The sequence below is a fragment of the Gallus gallus genome, chromosome 19, assembly GCF_016699485.2.
Source record: "Gallus gallus isolate bGalGal1 chromosome 19, bGalGal1.mat.broiler.GRCg7b, whole genome shotgun sequence".
Classification (NCBI taxonomy): domain Eukaryota; kingdom Metazoa; phylum Chordata; class Aves; order Galliformes; family Phasianidae; genus Gallus; species Gallus gallus.
Genome location: NC_052550.1, coordinates 10,289,979 through 10,311,210, shown reverse-complemented (window position 1 = coordinate 10,311,210; position 21,232 = coordinate 10,289,979). Strand labels below are relative to the sequence as shown.

The following is a 21,232-nucleotide window of genomic DNA, read 5'->3' as shown; positions in this document are numbered from 1 at the left end:
AGTTAAATACTTACAGAACAGATTGTGTGCTTTCGGGAGTTGCAAGACCTGCTCACAGAATTCAGATGAGCAGTTCTGTCTTCGTGGTCCTCAGAGGGTTTCCAGAGTCATCCACTTTCTTCATTGCTCCTTATAATACCCAGTTACCTATCAGGGAGCAGCGGGAGGGCGGACAAGCCAGGAGCCAAGGGTGTCCACAGCACCAGTTGGGAAGTGACCACACCAACACTGTGATGCTCTGAGTTTTGGCACTGCCCTTGCACCAAACTGCTCTGATGCATTTCTGTTGCCTGCCACTCAGAACCACTCTGTAAACCTCAGTTTTACTTCAGCTACATGTGACTACAGCAACTGGTATTTAACAGTCATCCATACACCTATACTACCACTGAATTTGTTCATCCTGTTTTTGTTTTATCCCTTTCATAGCCCTGACACTGAAGAAAATTACATGTAAAGAATGAAAAAAACAGGCCTGTGAAGATCTTACAGATCCATGGAAGGGGATCCTTTGCAGTACCAGGTAGGATAGTATATTTTAGATATCTAACCTGTTCCTAAAGACCTTCAGCAATAAGAAACAGCACAGGTTCCAATAAAATCTGTTCTTCCCTATCAATACAATTAAAATATGTTCTGAATCTGAAACTGCTTATTGTAGCATCTCCCAGTACTCAGCTTTAAAGAAGCTATGGATTCAGATGCATGACAGTGCTTTAAGTGCATGGTCAGTTAACACAGATCATTAGATGCACAGGTAACACCTGCAGTGATACTACATTTGCACTATGTGGTTCAGCCCTGTAGAGTCTCCACAAACATATCTTAACAAAAATTATGCATATGCATAATATTCATCAACCTTGATTCTGATTTGTCCCTTCAGAACAATGACATGCAGTCAAAACTTTACAATTACAAAATTTTCAGGGTAGAAACTTTCTGAATTGTCTAGTTTGCATTTGTAAATAGACAGTACAAAATCGATCAGTTTGGTACTGTAGGAAGGACTGAAGAGTATGAAGTCGGGGTTTCTAACTATAGTCTTCACTCTCCACAGATTTTCTCTTAAAGAAAGCACACAAACACCACAAAATCTCATTCAGAATAAAAATTCACTTTGGCATTATCAATCAGAGGGTACCACTCACAGCAGAGAAAACATTTACTTAGTCAGAAAACCATGTTACACCGAAGAAACAGGGTAGTCTGACTATTGTAAAGCTGCCAAGTTGGGTGCTGATTGTTCCGAATGGTTTAAGAAGAAAATTATCTTAAATTAAAAATACGCTTAGTTCTATCAAAGACACATCGTTTATTAAAAAACAGAATACTTTGACAATACTTTCATGAGCATACATGCAGATACAGACACTTTGTCTTAGTATTTTTGATTTTAAAGTAGACTTATTATACAACTACATAAATAAAAAGGTGGTGTTTATAATTTAAGAAATCACACATCAAAGTCACATCAGTAATATTTACATTCTTACATCTGGTGTAAAATTCAAGACAAACAAAACAGTAGAAGTCCTCAATAAAAACAATTATTTTAATATAATATGTTCAAATAAGAGGAAGTAAAAATAGTCTTAGAAGGTTAAATTTATTCTGATGAGAGCAACACTACTGTAGTAAAGAAACTTGTCAAAGGATACAAAATGTCATACTGTTTTCTGAGTTACCTCAAGGGCTGAGCTCATACCTCCCCAAAATAGTACCATAAATCTTACTCATTGCTCATTCCAGACATAACCCAAACTAGTAGAGTGATTAACTTATTGACTACATTGCAGAAATTACAGTTTTCATTTATTTTGTTGTTCTTGATTTTAATGGGATTGCTAAGACTAAAGAATGTAGAGCTGGATCACTAAGTGCTGCATTTAAATATTTTAAGCTAACTTAAAGAAAAAAAAGGAAGAAAGTCTCAATCACATGCTTCTCTTGAAAGGATTCATTTGTCTGTGCATAATGTACTAGTGACATTCTAAAACAAACAGGAGAGGTACTTCATTCAGAAGTTCACTTAAGAGTGCAAGTTGTATCTACAGCCAGTGTAAGCATTTACCTCTACTTAGCACTGTGCTCTGAGAATCCTTCCTTTGGATTGCCACATTCTAAAAAGCACTAATCCATATATTCCTCATGGTGGTCAGACAGCGTCTTTATTATACGACACACAAAGCTCTAAAGAGCAAATCCAAGAGTTTTTGTTCTTGACTTTTCCATCTGAGTTTTAGATTCCTATCAATAACGAATTGGTCTTCCAACACAACTATCAGACAAATTCAATGCATTTTCTTGACAGAAATAAACTAAAACCCATAACTCCTTTATGAGGTAGTTAAGTGAGATTCTCACAATTGAAAGAAAAATTGAGGCACACTGCAGCTAAGTCTATGACATGGCTTAAACCCAGCACCCTCTTCCCAGTATTTTATTCTCATCAGTAGTTTACACACAAAAATGGATGAAGATATCACAGGTAAATAAATGGATGTGTGTGCCTATCGAAACATTCACCTGTAACAGTTTACATCATTCTACTGAAATGCTGGCCAAAGAAATGAAACAACAACAACAACAAAAAGACAGTCCTGATAAATCCAGGAAGTCTAAAAAGAAAAATGTTATGATCGTGGTTCTACAGAAATCTGACATGAATTCTTGTTGGATTTAACTCATTTTAGGGAACAAACTCTCACAAAAAAACAAACAAGCAAAAATAGGAAAAATTAGATTGTCTGATAAAACTGTTAGATTGAGGTTGATTAGATGGGGCAGATCTGAAAGCACTTACTGTGCTGGCTGCAAAAACTCTGATGTGAACACAGCTTCAGCATAATCCTCACAAACATCCTGCAGCTCTGCTGCCACATCAAACAGGGATTCATCTGTTAGTTCATCTGCAAGACTAAGGTAGAAGAAAGGGGAAAAAGGAACAGAAAAAGCCTGAGGTCAGATTTCAAGCTTCACTAATTCATACTAACAATATAAACACTGTGATCTTAAAAGGCAAATACTGCTGCTTTTTCTTTCTTTCTATTACTAAGCCTAAGAAAAGATTTCACTATCACAAAATAGTTGTGTTCTCTTAAGTGTTGTGTGATATCCCAAATTAGAATCATAGAATCCTCAGAGTTGGAAAGGACCTTTAAAGGTCATCTAGTCCAGCTTCACTGCAATGAGCAGGGATCTCCAGCAAGAGATACTCTCACCTCCACTGCCAGCCCTTAAATGAGGTCCAGGAAGGGGTGGATCCTGGCTCCACTCCTTCCAGTCACTTAGGTTCATTGCTTGCAGCTGAGCTTCCCTGGGTTGGCCCTACCTTCCCACCAGATGCTCTATTACTGTTTCAGGCTGTGACTTTGCATTTCCACTGCACATATCTTCCATGAGGATCTGCTCCATGATCTTTCCTGGCACAGAGGAGAGACTAATAGGTCAGTAGTTCCTCGGGTCGTCCTTTTTATGCTTTTTAAAATTGGGTGTGATGTTGCCTTTTTTCCAGTCACCAGGGATTTCACCTGATTGCCACAACTTTTCAAATATCACTGAGTGGCTTGGCTACTACATCAGCTAATTCTCTTAGGACTCTGGGATGTATCACGTTGGGACCCATAGAATTCTGCATGTTCAGCTTGCTCAGGTGGTCACAAACTTGATCTTCACTTACAGTTACACTTACAGGACATTGCTTCCCCAGTCCCCTCCTACCAAACCAAACATTTGAGGGCTGTGTGGTGAGCAGTTATCAGGGAAGACCAAGGCAAAAAAGTTAAGTACCTCAGTCTTTTCCTTGTCTGTTGTTACCAGCTTGCCTGTGTCACTCATTAGGAGGAGTACAGCCTCCTGGACTTACCTTTTCTGGTTTAGGTATTTCAGCTAGAAGTAGAAACCTTTCATGTTCTGCTTGGCATCCTTGCCAAGTTTACTTCAAGCTGGGCCTTGGCTTTCCTTATGCCATTCTAACACAGCCTAACAGTTTCCTTATACTCTTCTCACAATACCTGTCCCTGTTTCCACTGCCTGTGCATTTTCTTCTTACTCTTCAGTTTGACTACCAGAAATCAGTTCAGCAGTGTCAGTTTCCTACCTTCCTTTCCTGACTTGCTACACCTGGAGATGGAGAGCTCTTGCGCCCTGAGGAATTCTATCCTTAGTCTGGTTCATAGCAAAGAATAAACATTTCAGGCTTAAAGGTGTTAAGAGATCTCTGTTGCTTCCTTTTTCAAACTCTTATATACTAATTCTACTTTAGGAGTAATAATTAACATACTGTGGTGCTCATTCTAAGGCCACTGAAGTAAATAGGAAGCATCTTACTGATTTTGGTTCCACTGAATGAGGCCTTACAGAGAGCAATGGAAAAATGAGGTGAGTAGTCTCCAGACAACAGTGCACATAACAGAAAGGAAAAGTATTTTAACATAAAAACACAGTTGTTTATTGGCCTCTTTAAAGTTTATCTTCAGAGTTTTGCAAATATTCCAAAATATAATAAAGCTAGTGTATCCAAGACCTTTTCAGCATAGCAGGGCAGTGTTTCTTCTAAACATCTTTAGATGTTTAAACATCGTAAGTGTTAAAACAACACTTTAACACTTGTTTTACATAGGAAGATTTATAATGCCCTCTTGTGGTAAGAATTAAGGACAGAAAAAAACACCTGATACATTTACTTCAAAAATACAGGTAGTTCATATACCTTTCAGCAATCTGCCACGGATTGAAACTGCCTACTGCTTCATGGAAAATAAGCTTTAGGTGATGCTTGTATTTGCTGTTGTAATCCAGGATGCTCTGGAGCATGTGCATTGTAACCGAGAGAGAAACATAGGACTCTTTCTGCACAGAATTCTGAGTCAAGGGCTGCAGAATGTAATTTCCAGTCAGCAATTTCTCCTGAGCTTCTTTGTTTTCATCAGTGCCACTGAAAATACAAACGACTCATTAAATCAGAACTAGATTATCAAGTATATTTTTTTGAAAGATGAGAAAATGACTTCAAACAGTAAGCATAATCCCCTCTAATACAAACACTATAATGAATGTGCATAGCAAAATACACCACAGCTTTGTCTACAATCAATGTATTCTACTTACTTGTCATCAAAAAGTTTTTCAAACAAAATGTCAGTTTCTGGCTCTATCTGTCTAGTTAATTTGGTTATCTGAATTGAATGAGGAGATGTAGGTATTTGAGCTATTAATGCCATTTGTTGATCTAGAAGAAAAAAAGATAACATTAAAATTTGTTTGTTTGGAAGAAAAAAAAAAACTACAGTTAATGCAGTTAGGACCTCACAAAAACTTGCTTCTTTTATAGGCATATTCTTCAGGTAAAAAAAGAGAAGTACTAAAGCTGACAAATCCCTAAAAACGTGAATTCAAGAAAGGATATCCAGGAGCTCGGTGTATTGAAGCTAAGCATCTTAGACATTCTTCCTTTAGTATAAGTGTAGTTTGTTTTATCAGCGAATACTTCTCTAGAACAGATAGAAAAATATCACTCAAAAATTAATGTAGTATATTAGAGCTTGGCAGTAAATCCAAGACATAGAAAAATGAAAGAAGATTTGGGGTCTTTACCTGACTTATTGTTAGATTTTGTACCTGGTGTAAAACAACATATTTTCTTTAAAGTTAGTATGTGACCAGATCCACAACTTGGTAAATTGATGTAGCTTCACTGTTGTATTCAATCAAACAGAAGGATAAAGAAAGAATACATTAAACACTCTAAGATTTAGACTTACAAATTCCCAGTCATGAAGAGCCCAACAAAAAAATAAAGAGTGAAGTGGTTTCAGATTTCAGACTTAGAAAATAATCTTTCTTCTGACATAGATTCAAACAGCTCACAGATGAGCTGAAGTGTATGTACTCCAATTACAGACTGCAGTATATAGTCTTCACTGCACTAAAATCACTAACCACAATTTATTAGAAAAGAAAATATCTAAGTTAAGGAATGACAAACGCCTTTAAAAGGACAACATTCAAACTTAACATGTGATGACTGGTGGTATGTATTAAAGATTCCTATCTTTCAACTAAGTTACACTAGCAGTGCTTTGCATGCAAATGTAGACTCAACAAAGGCAAATAGAAATTAATAGCCTGTTCTCAGAATGGATCATTCTTCTTTTAGAACTGTATTTCACAGAACCATAGAATCAAAGAATGGCCTGGGTTGAAAAGGACCACAATGATCATCTAGTTTCAACCCCCCTGCCACGGGCAGGGCTGCCAACCACCAGACCAGGCTGCGAAGAGCCACATCCAGCCTGGCCTTGAATGCCTCCAGGGATGGGGCATCCACAACCTCCTTGCGCAACCTGTTCCAGTGCTTCACCACCCTGTGTGAAAAACTTCCTCCTAATATCTAACCTAAATCTCCCCCGTCTCAGTTTAAAACCATCCCCCCTTGTCCTATCGCTATCCACCCTCGTAAACAGCTGTTGCCCCTCCTGTTTATATGCTCCCCTTCAAGCACTGGAAGGCCACAATGAGGTCTCCCCAGAGCCTTCTCTTTTCCAAGCTAAACAAGCTTTTTTTCAGAAACATTCCTCTCAAAAGAGCACCTATAATCAAAATATGTCTGAATAATTTTGTGGAAAAAACACAAATCATGGCCTGAACAGGCAACTAGCCTGTAAAAAAAAAAAAAAAAAAAAGACTTTCATTTCCTTGGAAACACAAGTAAACTGCCTCTAGATTCTGTACCTAGAAGAGACTTGTTTGTGAGGAACTGCTCTGTAGCTGCAACTGAGTATCCTGGTTTTCTGTGAATAACCTTGACAAGACAGATTGATTCATGTTGCTTTATTGTCTCCCCCTTGTCAACGGTTTAAGGGCTGGTCCGGCCCGGTTCCGCAACTAGTGGGGCAGAGGGATTTCGCAAAATCCGCGCCTCCAGGAAGGGAAACAGGGGACCCCAAAATAATTAAAAACAGCGGCAACGATCCGAGGAGAAACAAACTAATTTACTAAATATAGTATCGGAATGTAAGATAACACACTATAATACAATATAAATCAGCAATAATTGAGAGAAAGATTGTCCGAGAGCCAAAGGCCTTACACTAATACTGAAGCCTTGCATGCAGTTGGGCGCAGCAGTAGTGAGCCGATCCGACAGGGAACACGGTGAGACGAGAAGAGGGACGAGTCAGATGACCTGCGCCCTTATATCTGTTCCCTTGAGCAGGAATGATAACAGTACTCGAAAAGGCTCTTGGGGAACGTAGTTCTTCTTCTCTTCCAGACAGGTACCAGGAACTAAAGCATTTGCTCCTTAACTCCCAGTACACTGCATGATGTTGTGATGTGGAATACTGATAACCAAAAATCATAAAACCATGTTCTACATATGGCAGGGGCAGACAGCTTGCCAGCCAGCCAGCTCTGGTAATGTGAGTACCTCTAGCAAACTGGTGAATGTTAACTTGCCTCTGCATACTTTCTTCAGGATTTGGTAAACCTTACACAGAAGCATTCACACTTTTCCATTACAACAGTGATATATGATCACATATTATCATTCTGATTTCAATTCTTTGAATTCAAAGCCAGGAAAATAAGTTGCACTGAAGAAATCACTTACCAATTTTATCCTCTTGAGCCCTGAATTCTGAATCACTGTAGACAATCTGGGTGAATCTCCTGCATACAGTTTCCTGATATCTCTGTTTTCAAACATACAAAAGTAATCAATTAACACATGCTTAACAGTTCAGCTGTAAGAGTTATCACTTGATAGGAAAGCAGGTCATGATCCTCCTTGTCAAAGCAGGATTATTTTGCATGGTTAATGTAGTACTGAAAAGGAGTAAAGGAAGAGATGAAATCACAGATAATCATCTCATTCAAAATCCTAGACTAGAAGATTCAACTAGTTGCCAGTACCATGGCAACTACTCCCATTTCAGATCAACAGCTCTCAGTGAAACAACTGATGGGCTTTCCTGCCTTACCAACAATGAATTCAAACACATGCACCTTAAACGGATATTGTATACTACAAGCTTCATGCTTTCAGTGTATGAATAGATCTCAAGGAAATGGCGCTAAATTCAGTAGTTCTAATTTAGGATAAATTTAACTGAACAGAAAGGTTGAAATAAGATTAGAAACAAAAACTCTGGAAAAGATTGTTAAAGTTTAAAAAAGTAATGCATGGGAAAAATCAAGCAAGTAAATGCCAACCTGTATTTACATAGTGGAACGGATAAGAAATGAGGTATTTATCCAACCTCTGCAAGTTACACTGAAATACTTTGGATTGATGCCATGTGTTTCCCTGAGATGCTCATGCTGTTAGAATATTACGGTCACATACACACATACTCAGACAAAAAAACTGAAGATAATTCATAAATATTAAAACACTTTCCCATCTGTGAGACAGTAAACCATGTTGTCATCATACCAATTTTCCTGTTCACATACCACAACTTAAGCTGCAAAGTTCTGTGGAAGGAAGCAAACTCAGGTCTGCCAATCCTAAAGTTAGCTATAAAACCATTAGGTCAAATATCCTTCTATTCTTACACAATTTTTTGCTGGAAGGGGAAAAAACTCCTTCCAAGTCTCCCATTTCATACCATAATCCAGTCTGATCTTGTTTTAAAGAACACAGATACCTACTGATATTACAATTATTGTCAGTAAACCAGAAACTAGCCCTATCAGATCAATGAATAAAAACTTACTTCAATTTCCTCCATTCTTTGCAGCATTGTCTCCAGACTGAGACTGTCAGCCACAAACAGACTCTCAGCCTGAAGTCTCTTATGCTGCTCCATGTTCCAGAATTCCTGAGCAGTATCTTCCAAGAGATCATCCAGTACCTTTTCACTCAGAATATCTGCATTTGCTGCAGCCTGCAAAAAAAAAAAAAAAAAAAAGCAAAATATACACAGCCAATGGGGGGGAAGAAAAAAAAAAGAGAGAGGGAAAAAAGAAGAAATAGAAAAGCTTTGAGGGAGAAAAATGATGCTTATAAATCACATATTTCTTACAGCACCCACTGGTAAGAAGCCAAATGTCATTACAACTTTTCAGTGAAAACCCAAATAATTTTGTTTTTCTTCCACTCACACAGTAAGCCAAATCAATAAATACAGCTTGATATATTCCTACAAATAAAAATCATTGAACATGGATGAAGATCTCTACATAACTAAGTTTCTAAGTTCCTAAACACAGGTTCAGTAATCACCCAGGATTCAAGAATAAGAAGTGAAGGCCCTCATGTTACAAAACATGCATTTAACAGAACATACAGGAGAAGTCCCACAACAGCTGCCAAAGTTAATGAGTAAATATGGAAGAATACAAAGTAAGTAAACGTAGGCCAAAGCTGTAGGTTTCAGTTGTGTCCGATTTTACCAACTATAATCATATAATTGCTTAGGTTGGTAGGAACCTTATAGATTACCTTATTCCAACTCTGCCATGGGCTGGGTGCACCTTCTCCAATCAGACTGCGTAGGGACCTCCTTACAGCCTGGCTTTGGGCACCTCCAAGGTTGGTGCAGCCACAGCTTTTCTGGGTAACCTATGACACAGGCTCACAGCCTTCTCAGCAAAATGTTTCTTTTTAACATCTAACATAAACTCCTCTTTTTTAGTTTAAAGCTGTTCTCCCGTGCCCTATCATTAGCCATTCTATGGTATCTCTATTCACAGAATCACCAAGGTTGGAAAAGACCTTCAAGAACATCCAGTCCAACCATCCACCTACCACCAGTATCTCCCAATAAACCATGTCCCTTAGTACAACATCTAAACATACTGAACACATCTGGGGACAGTAACTCCATCACCTCTCCCTGGGCAGCCTGTTCCAGCGCCTGACCACTCTTTTGGAGAATAGATCTTTCCTGATATCCAACCTCAGCCTCCTCTGGCACAACTTGTGGTCATTCCCTCTTGTCCCAGTGCTAGTTACCCAGAAGAGGCTGACCTCCATCTTGCCACAACCTCCTTTCAGGTAGGTTGTAGAGAGCTATAAGGTATTGTAAGATGTTAAGTTCAAGAAATTATCACTACTTTTCTAGATGCATTCTGCCACATGGCAAAGATAAAAACTCAGCTTTTCTCTATGACATGTAGATAGAATATACCTTTTCAGCTGCATGAGTTGAAAGCTGGCTTATAATTGAAGAATCCTTCAAATGACCATTTGATTCCAAGGAAATATTGATCTGCTAATAAACCAAAAATCCACTTAGAATAATGAGCCTCCTGTATTATTAGTCATAATTACTAGTAGTAAAAAATATACCTAGTCATTAAACATGGCATTATATTAATTATTAAAATAATCTTATGAAGTCCAGTCATGATTAGTGTAGAACAGTTATGATTGTTCACTACTTGACAATAAACTACTAAGAAAAGATTTTAAAAAATAATAATGAATGCAGCTTTGCCAACTTTGGTTATGATAATTTAAGGCCTATATACTGAAATGGAAATAAACTTGTCAACTGTCCCAAGATGTACTGATTACAAATCATTTGACATATTTCTCCAAAAAACTCCTTATTTGCACTATGTTGAAAACAAACATTATATTGACCCTTTATAAATGTACCCTTCAAATACTGCCATGAGCCTGACTGTACTACCTGTGCCCTATTCAATGGATGTTCTAGGTGCTCACATACTGCTTTGTCAACTTTGTCTGCATACTGAGTTGGAGAAGCACCTTGCAACCTAGACACACACACAAAATAAGAACAAATGATAATTTTAAAATTTGGCATAACAACAGGAATAAGAAAATAAATATAAAAAAAACAATATAAATCCACTTTTTTGGGAAGTGGAAAGTTGAGAGGTTTTTTTTATATTGCCGGTGGGGATAGTAGGAAGACTGTATCGAGTTCTGGTATCATTTATTAACTCTTCTGAGCAAGCAATTACCTTAACTCTTGTACTTTTTTCATTTCTCCTCTGCTAAGGTCAGTCAGAACTTTCATTCTTCTTGAAGCTTCTGCTTCACGCCATGCTAGTCTTCAAATATAAGACAATTACATAAAGAGAATTACAAAACACGCGTTATAACAACTGGAGAATGAAATAATCAAATTCTGAATGTTAGTTTATAAAAGTTTTGAAAACATTTATAGAGAAAATTAATATTGGCTTCAATATCATATAAGCCAGGAAATTCATCTGAGAACGAGCAATCTTCAATCATCCCTACGCTACTGGTGAAAAGACAACTTCATGGCTATCTGCAAATACTGTCCAGATAGACAAGCTCCTCAGCAATGCACACTGCCTACTGCAGATCCAGCAGCTGGATCTTCTGGTTCAACTGGCAGAAACAGTGCAGCAAACTAAATGCAGGGAACCTGAGTCTCCAGAATGCTCAATATATTTTTTTACATAAACAAAGCTAGACCATATTACAGACAAAGAAAAAAAAAAAAACATATGTTCTCCTTCTGGAACAGGAGATCACACTTGTATTCTCATTGCAACGCTGAGACAGTAGGTTAACTACATTTAGAGAGCATAAAATATTTAGATGGAAAAATGAGTAAGGGACATACCAGCAAACTGCACCTTCAGAAATGGAGAGGGACTGATTAACAAAGTTAATTTGAGAAAGAATGAAATCTTAGGAAAAGGAAGGAATACATATTACTTCACTGCTGCAATTCTAATAGTTCAAAACAACTTCTATGAAATAGCAAGCTTTCCACAGATAAAACCTAGAGCACCGTGTGCAGTTTTGGGTGCCACAATGTAAAGATGTAACACTATTAGAGGGCAACCAAGGGAGGGCTATGAAGATGGAGTAGGGTCTGGAGGGCAAGGCATGTGAGGAGAGGCTGAGGTCTCTTTGGTTTGTTCAGCCTAGAGGAGGGGAGACCTATGGTGGCCTATAGCTCCTCACAGGGAGCAGAGGGGCAGTGCTGAGCTCTGCTCTCTGGAAACAGTGACAGGGCCTGAGAGACCAGCATGGAACTGCATTAGGGGAAGGTCAGGTGGGGGTCAGGAAACAGTTCTGTACCAGAGGGTGATGGGCATGAAACAGGCACCCTACAGCAGTGGGCACAGCCCTGAGCTACCAGAGCTCAAGGAGCACTGGGACACCACTGTCAGACATAGAGTTTGAGTGGTCCTGTGTGGAGCCAGGCGTTGGACGCGATGGTCCTTGTGGATGTGCCTTCCAGCTCAGGATAGTCTATGATTCTGTGATTAATATGACTGAATTACTTCTGCCAGAGAAGGCACCAATAGAAACTCTTCATTTAGATGAGTAATTTCATGGCACTTGAAGGAACATACTGTTGTTACTTTTCCCTCTGTCAATTTGAACTGAAATTAGCTGATGAGTTTCAAAAACCATTATGGCAGTACTGACAGACACAAATAGTGTAATAACAGGTTAATTAAATAAATGTAAAAATTTAACCAGAGCACCAGCATGGCAAGTGAATGTCCATTCTGCTGCATGCTATGTACACTGTCAGTGCTTTGCCTAGTGCAGTTTTGGCCTGTGACTTCCAGATGATATTCAGATATGATCCAGGAAAAACATAAGGCAATTTTTTTTTCCCCACACTGTGTGAATGAGGCCACTTTAGTCTGAGTGAGAAAAAAAAATACAAATATCCAGTTGTAAGCTGCACTATGCCACTTGCCTCTGTAGTCTGAGAGACAGGCCCAACCCATCCTATTTACTAGTACAGATACAGTACTATTTCCACAGAAAAGTAGGGTGAACACTGGATCCACTAAACCATGAACATACCGTTTAGGTGAAGCAGGAAGTGATGTAGGGCTTGGAGGCATCCAGGGTATGCTGCTCTCCTTAACAAATCGTTTGTTCTCTTTTAACTGAAAAGCTATAGTTGTCTCTTGAAATCGGGCATGCTTTCCTGGAGGCTGCACCTGCCTTGGTTTTAGAGATTTAGGCATTCCCTTAAAATTAACACAATTACATTAAAAACATGCATCTCCGTTGCCTAATTCTTAAAGTATTCTGAATTCTGCTTTAGAATTTGTTGGGAAGTCATGTCTCTTTGCTTTATTGCACAGCTGACACATATGGAGGATTTACAACTCGTTTAAAGGAAAGTACAACTGTGCTGTAACAAGATGTGCTTAAATTTTGCAACTATAATTTTTGCAAGCATTTCTAAGGTAACACTTCATCTGGCTATCAAATTGCGAGGTCCACTCCAGAACTAATGCCTTATTTTATTAAGTTGGCCCACAACATCAGAGGTGGATGTTGGTGGGATGGTAGTAGAGGTTGAACCTTTCCGCCAGTATTCTGTTACATTTTACTTCTGTGCAACAGATGGCAGCAGAGGGGCAGTCTGATAAAATGCTGTCTGACATGGAAGTGCACATGGAGCAAAGGTGTTGAACTGAAATTCTTCAAGCAGAAAAAATGTCACCTACTAACATTAACATTAGCACAATAATACTGCTAGAGGCATTTTACATGACAAAAGATGACCAGTAAGAGGATGACATTTCAGCTTTAATTCCTAACTGAAATCTAATCGCATTAATTTCAAAAATGAAACCAGTTTTCAGCAAACAGTTCTCCTTGTTCATCCTGTTATTCGTTGTTCCTAGTTGTACAGTGCATTTCTGATAAGCAACAACACTACTTTCAAAAAACAACTGATGAAATATAACATCAGAAATAACATAGGCAAATAACACCCTTTATTTCCCTATACTCCTAAACTCATATTAAAATATATTTTTTTATTTATTATAAAAAATATTTTTATTTTATTATTATAAAATTAAATAAAATTTTAATTTTATTTATTATATAGATAGATAGATATGAGGAAGTACAAAGTCTGAAAGTGCCTTACACTAATAACAAATCCCAGAGGCCAAGATGAGGAAAGCATAAATTCTTTTAAAACTTGCATACCTGTGATTTTGCAGGTAATAATATGTCTTTCTTCTTTAAAGAGCCAGTTTGAAGGATGGGATCTTTTTTTACAGCTCTAGATCTCACCAGTGCATCTAGACTTCCCTGTAAAACGGTATTGCTTTCTGGAGTGGGTAGATCATTTGCTTCCTGGAATTTATCATGCAGTATATGAGCGTGATTGTTCATCTTCTGAACTGCTGAATTTTTTGCAACATGTTGATGCTTATCTGTATCAAAAATAATTAAGAAACCTTCAGCTGTAAGATCAAGGGGGCAAGAATCATCTTAATGTCTGTATCTGACTTTTCTGTTGTGCTAGATATACCCAACCACAACATTTAAAGTTCTACCATAATACAAAAATATCAAAATTAAAAGCAAAACTAACAACAACAAAAAAAACCTCATATTTCCTGACAAGTATTAAAGTAACTGCCTTTGTTACAGTGATTAACTGAAGAGAGGATTTAGCATTATGTATGTGTACACATATGAATATATATACACAAGAAAATACACATTCTGAATTTACATATAAATGTATATACATACACAAAAACATGGACACATACACAGTCATGTAGTAAACTATAATAGATTTCATGAGGTGGCAAAATATTGTAATTATCAACTATTTCAAAACACGTTGTGAAAGAATAAAGTCCATTTCATATATAAGGTAAATGAAGAATAAAGAGAAGTAATTCCCAAAGGTTGCATCTCAATCTAGCAGTGAAAAACAGAGACTTCAGTTTAACTATTAGTTAATGCGTCTCTAGGTACTAAGACTGTGATTAGCACGCAGAAGAGATGAATGGACTGTCAAGAACAAAAGCCACATCTCTCAAAATCTTTCAAAAGTAGAGAAACTTAACAAACTAAGGAAATTCTGATGACTGTATATGGGCTCTTACACACTTCTTGCCCAGCAATATGTAATTCACTAAAAAACTGAACTGCAGAGTGTAAGTTAACTAACAGTTTAGTAATAAAATACAAACCAATCAAGAGACCTCTGGCAGCTGAAGATTTTCTAGGTTCTTGTCCATGTCGTTCCTTTACGATGAGAGGCTTATTTTCTCCTTTTGGTATTGTTAGCTGCTTTCTGGCTGGAAATGTGACAGTGTTCACTGGAGATTTGCAATGAGATGTGGAAAGACATTTCTTCACTTTTTTGGGAGTTTGTTTCTTTTCCAGCAACGAAATCAGATCCTGCATCAGATATTTATAATTTTAATTACTTTCTCAGTAAACATGACTTAATAAAGAAAAACAAATTCGAGAGATTCTGAGTAACTGGAACTTTTTAATGTGGCTTTGTTGGTTTTTTGTTTGCTTGCTTGGTTTTTTGTTTGTAGTGACTAATCCTGACGGCTTGCTCATGCAGAAGCATCTTTGTTTGATCAACTTAATCATATAAGAAGAGGTCTACATTTTTTTTAATTTAAAATTGACTAGCAAATTATCTACTTAAAGCACATTAAAAAACAAATGGACACAAAGTCTACAGACAAAAAAAATGCCCACATGACTAAGGTAAGACAAACTTTTTCCATTGAGAAGTACAATATTAATTCTCCCTCCTTTCCTATTCTGAAGCAACTACTGTTAAAGTGCTTATAAGCAGTTCAGAACAATAAAAACATAGTTCTTACAATTAGAACAATATTTTAAGGTAAATATCTTGCAGCTATTGAATCAGCTGTTTTTATTTGAATTAAATACTGATTGTAGAGTAGTTCCGGTTATATAGGTTATTACTTAAAAAAGTAAAAAAACCAAACCTGTAGTTAGAAACTACAGTAGGAAATGTGAATCAGAACTTTTGTATTATATCAACAGATGTTATAAAACATCAGATATTACTAACAAAAGTCATTTGAAGGGCAGAGAGCTTTAAATTATAGCTACCATCTACACAATTCTGCGCTCACCATTGTATGTGAGGCAGAGAGACACTGCTAGTCCTGATGACTAAAGGATGCACAGCAGAACAATAGACATTTAACACTTAACCAACATATCAAATGCAATTCTTTCAACCTTGAAAATGGGAAATGAATCAGAAACTTCTGTTCTGTTACCACTACCACAACCAGTCCTCATCCCACCAGGACAGTGAATAATGACAAGAACATCATCAACACAAACTGCAGCAGTAAGCTCCAATGAACAGGATGCAAATTAATTTAGACTACCATTATTTATGAACATCAGAAGCATAGCTATTAAAAAATATGGCCTTTTAATTAAAAAAAGTTAGATATGTTAGATATCCTGCAAAAATAAAATACTTATTCCTACCTCAACTTGCATCAAAATATCTATTATAACGTCAGAAGTTGAAGAATCTAGTTCTAGTTTGGCAGAACAGAGTGACAGCTGTCGAATGAGACTGCCCAGCTCCTTGTAGTGGGTAGGAATCCACTGCGCTGTTTGATGAGTAAACTGATTGGCAAATGCCTGCAAGGCTCGTATAACTCCTCTGTGTGCTGCTGCCAATCTGGATACTGCTCGGGACTGGAAAAATGAAAAACATACTTTAGTACCTATATTTTCTGTGAATATTGATACTGTTTATACTATCCACAGAATTGTTACCAACATTTCATGTATAAACATTCAAGATTTGGAATAATTCAGATGGAGATTAGGCCACTTTTCAGGGAAAACAAACCATTCATTTAAGAAGTCTTCTAAAGGTATTGCACAACACTCCACAGATCAAATACAATGTTAGCTTCAGCTAAAACAGCACAGTGTTATAACTCCTGGTGTTTCTAATGTTTTATGCCTATAAAGGCATGGGTTGATCCCAATGTACAAAAACACATCTGCAGGACATTCTCTATCCCCTAGTGCCTATTTTCTTTTTGAAAAAGAAAATACAAGTGATGGACGGAAAAGCACAAGAGAATAATGAGGCAATACTGGCCGAACAGTAGCAATTATCACAGCATTATCTTTCTGAAAGGTCATGGACTAACATGAAAATCAGAAAGAATGGCTATGACTGAGTGACATGAATGAGAAAAATTAAAAATAATAGTCAAGAGTAGAACAGAGTGTTATTCAGAAAAGCAAGTGGAATGAAGTAGGAGTTAGAAACCACATAAAAGCAGAAGGCCAACAGTCTTTTCCACACCAGTGTACTGTAGGCAGATAAAAACTTGGGAAAAGATGGAAGGTACAAAGGCAGCATGAGACCAAAAGAGATAAATTTCTGTGTGATAATTTCGTCTTACCTTTTTAGTATGTTTGATTTTATGAGGACTCAGTTTTTCTAAATCACCCTGAATTTCTTTTACCTGTTCATCAAGAGGGGGAGTGGGGAAAATCAGTTAGAATTAGCTCCGTGTCTATAAATGAACAATAAGTTTTCACTGTAACATATGAGTGAAAGTTATTTTTTCCCCAACAATGATGCTCGTATCTCTAAAACCAGTTATAAGCGAAATCTGTCACAACACTCAGAACAAAACTAGAATGTCAGGGAAATTCACACATTCCCATTAATCTCTCTTGTTTCACTTCACTTCTGTCAAATTTATCACAATAAACATCCCAACTTGAAATGCTAGTTGTACCTGTTGCTGGAGTACATACAGCATCTGAGCTGACCGTGCAGCTTGTTTCTGCCTTTGAGTGCAAACTTGTTGCTCTTCATCAGCATCTAAATTTTCTTCATCTCTCTCTGAGAAGCATGAAATATTAAGTTTTATGTCTTAATTTAACATGTGAAAATCTCCCTTAAGCCAAATGAACAATCATAATTTAGCAACAAGAATCTTTCACGCAGAGCATCCTGGAGCAGTAATGCAAACTAGTTACTTTAACTCTACATTATGTATCTGCTTAGCATGTGACTAAATACTCTCATACAATCTTTTCAGATACAGTTTACAAAATAACTCATGATTCCTTAATCTCATGACAAACTTGCAAGTAAAACACCCCAAATTAGAAATAAATTTAAACATCCAGGTAGTTATTATAAAGGGACCAATGCAATGTTATGGGTCTGGCTGGGATGGGTTTACTTTTTTTATAGTAACACGCATAGAGCTGTTTTGGATTTAAGACTTAAAATAGTGCTGATAACACATCCACATTTTGTCTGTTGCTGTGGAGCAGGTGCACAGTTCCAAGGCTTTCTCTTTTTCCAACTCTGTCCCCCAAGTGAGTAGGCAGGGGGTGTGCAAGAAGTTGTGAGGGGTCACAGCTGCAACAGCTGAACCAAACCAAAGGGATATTCCACGCTATATAGTACCACGCTCAGCAATAAAAAAAAAAAAAAAGAGTTTTGGGTGAAGGGAGAAATGTAGCCATTACCCAAGAGATTGGTTGGGCATTGGACTACTTTGGGAGACAGCATGTGACTGCCACTGCATCATCTGTTTTATTTTTCCATCTTCCCTTCACTTACCAAGCTACCTACTTCCCAACTTGTAAGTTTTCTTGCTTTTGCTCTTCCTGTTCTCTCCTCTCTTCTGCTAGAGGAGGCAATAAGCGTAAGGAGCTCTGTGGTGTTTTGGTATTTAGACCACCACAGTGTCGGAAAGGACATTAATCATTACACTGCACACCTATAAATTAGGTAAGTCAGACCTGTAAAATGACATCAACTGTTGACTATTATCACAGCTAAGAACGTGGTTAATCACGGTACTGCATTTTGCAGTCAGAAGCTCTAGCTAATATGTCTACATCAATATTAGGTTATTAAATAGCCTGCCACTAATGTACTGCCATGGGAGCTGAACTGGAACTCACTACAAATACTCAAAGACACTAAACCTTGTTATTACCTATCCTGGCTAACTATTCCACTTGTTTTTCCATTCTCAAAAATCCAGAATGAATCTGATTTTATCCAAGTCAAAAACAAACAAACAAATGAGTAGAAAGAAGAACAAATCAACAAACTCTCATGCATTTACATATAATAATTATTGTTTAGTCTTACACCTTTTTTAGTTAGGTCTTCAATTTTCTGGACACAACTTCTTAATTCTTTTTGCAGCCGCTGGATTTCAAAAATATTTTTATTTTCCTTTATTTTAACATTTGTCTTGGGGTCTGGTCTTGTGTTATGGGTGAGTGAAGAGCCCAAAACAGCCGGTATTAACATTCCCTCATTTGGCGTGTAGAGATATACTTTTGTATCAGAGGTGGTAGTCTTCATTTTGGGAGGCTGGACAAGTTTCTGGTGACATTTCAGCCGAGTTTGAAACTCAAGCCCACTTTTCTTTTCTAGACTTTCAGACACTTTGTTCTTCTGCTCTTGTGACTTCTGGGCCAACAATGATTTATTGACAGCATCTCCAAACACCTGTTGTTTCGCTTGCTCTTCAAGTTGCCTTCGTTTTATGTCCCTTTTGGCTAGATGAATGGCCAATTTTAGTCTCTCTTCAGAAATCACTGAAAACATGCCAGAGCTTCTTACGCTGGGATCATCACTTTCAGCTAGATTTCTCTGATCATTAGACAATTTCAGTTTTTCTATTATAATTGGATGGGGGTTAGAGAATCTGAGAGATAAGTTTTCCGGAACTGCTGGAACATTCCTATTAAACTGGAGCTGTTTCAAAGTGTAAACAGAAATTGATGTTACACAGAACACTTTACACGGATGAGACACCTCTAGTGCACAACAGTAAGGAAAACAAAGCCTCTTTCATATTACAGTGCATTCTGTCACAACGCTACTTCGCCAGCGCATGCAAGGATTCCCTCCACTCAGATAAATGCCAGTATTCAAAATGACCTTGAATTAAGCATGTAGATATTCTTGTAAATAACACTGCGTACTTATTTGCACCTTTGGGTAAGCACCCACAATGAAAAATCTGCTCCAAAATGACCAGGTAACGGACAATACCATTACAAAGATTTTAAAGAATTCTAGCAACAAAATTAATAAGTTGTAACAACTACATTAGTAATACAAAAAGGTATTACTTATATCATACCAGAAGCAGAGTTACAAAGGTAACAGATGGACAAATGATGATGGATGCATGATGAAGGAGAAATGGAAAACTAAAATGCAGTAATAGAATAAAGTTTCTAGGTTCAGTGACTATATGGTAAAGTACGAGGCTAAGACAGGCAAATAGTATCTACAGGTGTAGTTTCAGTTCCATGCATGGAAAAAAAAAGAGTTAAGATTATGAGCGACAGTGTTGTGAAAGCAAGTATGAAGATATGACACTCATGAGTGGCCTATCCCAGGAAATGGGTCTCACTCATCTTTTTGTAATAATCACAAATGAAAAACACATCAGCACTGCTGAAAAAGTCAAACAATACCTGTGTTTGTAAAGACTTTGCTTCACTCCTGTATAGCTGGGTAGTGGGTCTAAGTGGAGCATCAGACAAAGGTGGCTTGCTTGGTCCCATCATGTTGACCTGATGCTGAAAACTGAGTTATTTGTCTTTTGCTTAGAATACAGTTATGGATACAAGAAGAATAATATGCTATTTCTGTCTCTGAAAAGGAATCCCAGGTTTTATGTGAATAACAAACAGATAACCAATCTCAGGAAGCACACAAACAGGAAGTAGATCAAGTGACTTTATATAGGCAGTGTGCAAAGTGGAAAGTATGTTCCTGCTACTTAATGCAACATTTACCATTTATATCCTTCTTCTACACACTCCCAGAAACACTGAGGAGCACCGCCACAGGCCATGGGGCTCACATTTCGGCTCATGAGAACACTGCAGGACTTCCATAGCTGTTACCTACCTACAAGGGGAACAGCATACTGCAAAAGTATGAGAACAGTGTAGGGCAGTGCTCAAGGCAGCAGGGTCATGCCTTATCACCAAAGGAACGTCGATCACAGGGCGTTCTTCAAAGAGAATAATTTGAAATATAAGCTATGTGTCGAGATCATCAGAAAATTATATCTCTTGCATTTGACCTCGGGAATTAAAAATCGAAGCTGCTGCTTCTTTAGCAGCCGAATCGGGACTTTGCCGCTGCTCCTCAGCTCGGCCCGTACCGCCCCAGAGCTCACCTACCTGCGCCCGCCCGAGGATTCCGTCACGACGCGCCGCCCCAGGCCAGAAGGGCAGCGGAAAGCCGCGAGCTGCGACCAGCGACCCGAACCCCGCCGGGGACGACACGCAGCGGCCCGCTCCTCGCGCCGCGCCTCAGGCACCAGCAGGAAGGCACAGCAGCCCCGCGCGCCTGGCAGGAGCCCGGCCCGTCCCGCTGGCGGGAGCGGTTCAAACCCGCTGGCGGCGACCGCCGCCGCTGAGGCCGTCGGGAAGCAGTGCGGCGCC

The 21,232-nt window shown here is 38.2% G+C and overlaps 1 protein-coding gene across 21 annotated transcripts; it reads right to left on the bottom strand.

Annotated features, from left to right (window-relative positions):
- Positions 1 to 1,295: 1,295 nt before the first annotated feature.
- Positions 1,296 to 21,214, bottom strand: KIAA0753 (protein moonraker). 21 transcript variants are annotated; one of them, XM_046902727.1, is made up of 19 exons: positions 20,969 to 21,214; positions 20,691 to 20,796; positions 20,252 to 20,363; positions 18,908 to 19,520; positions 17,527 to 17,633; positions 17,185 to 17,247; positions 16,244 to 16,459; positions 14,941 to 15,151; positions 13,937 to 14,166; positions 12,788 to 12,957; positions 10,945 to 11,034; positions 10,647 to 10,734; positions 10,140 to 10,223; positions 9,452 to 9,571; positions 8,724 to 8,894; positions 7,616 to 7,697; positions 5,113 to 5,233; positions 4,715 to 4,939; positions 1,296 to 2,920 (listed from the first exon to the last, which is right to left on the bottom strand). In XM_046902727.1, the coding sequence occupies exons 3-19, from the start codon at positions 20,342 to 20,344 to the stop codon at positions 2,803 to 2,805; spliced, it is 2,802 nt and encodes a 933-aa protein (XP_046758683.1). In that variant the 5' UTR covers positions 20,345 to 20,363; positions 20,691 to 20,796; positions 20,969 to 21,214; the 3' UTR covers positions 1,296 to 2,802. The 21 variants fall into 21 exon arrangements, with proteins under 21 accessions (XP_046758683.1, XP_046758682.1, XP_046758681.1 ...); XM_046902726.1 differs by having other exon boundaries at positions 20,252 to 20,356; XM_046902725.1 differs by having other exon boundaries at positions 20,252 to 20,796.
- Between the last annotated feature and the right edge of the window lie 18 nt (positions 21,215 to 21,232).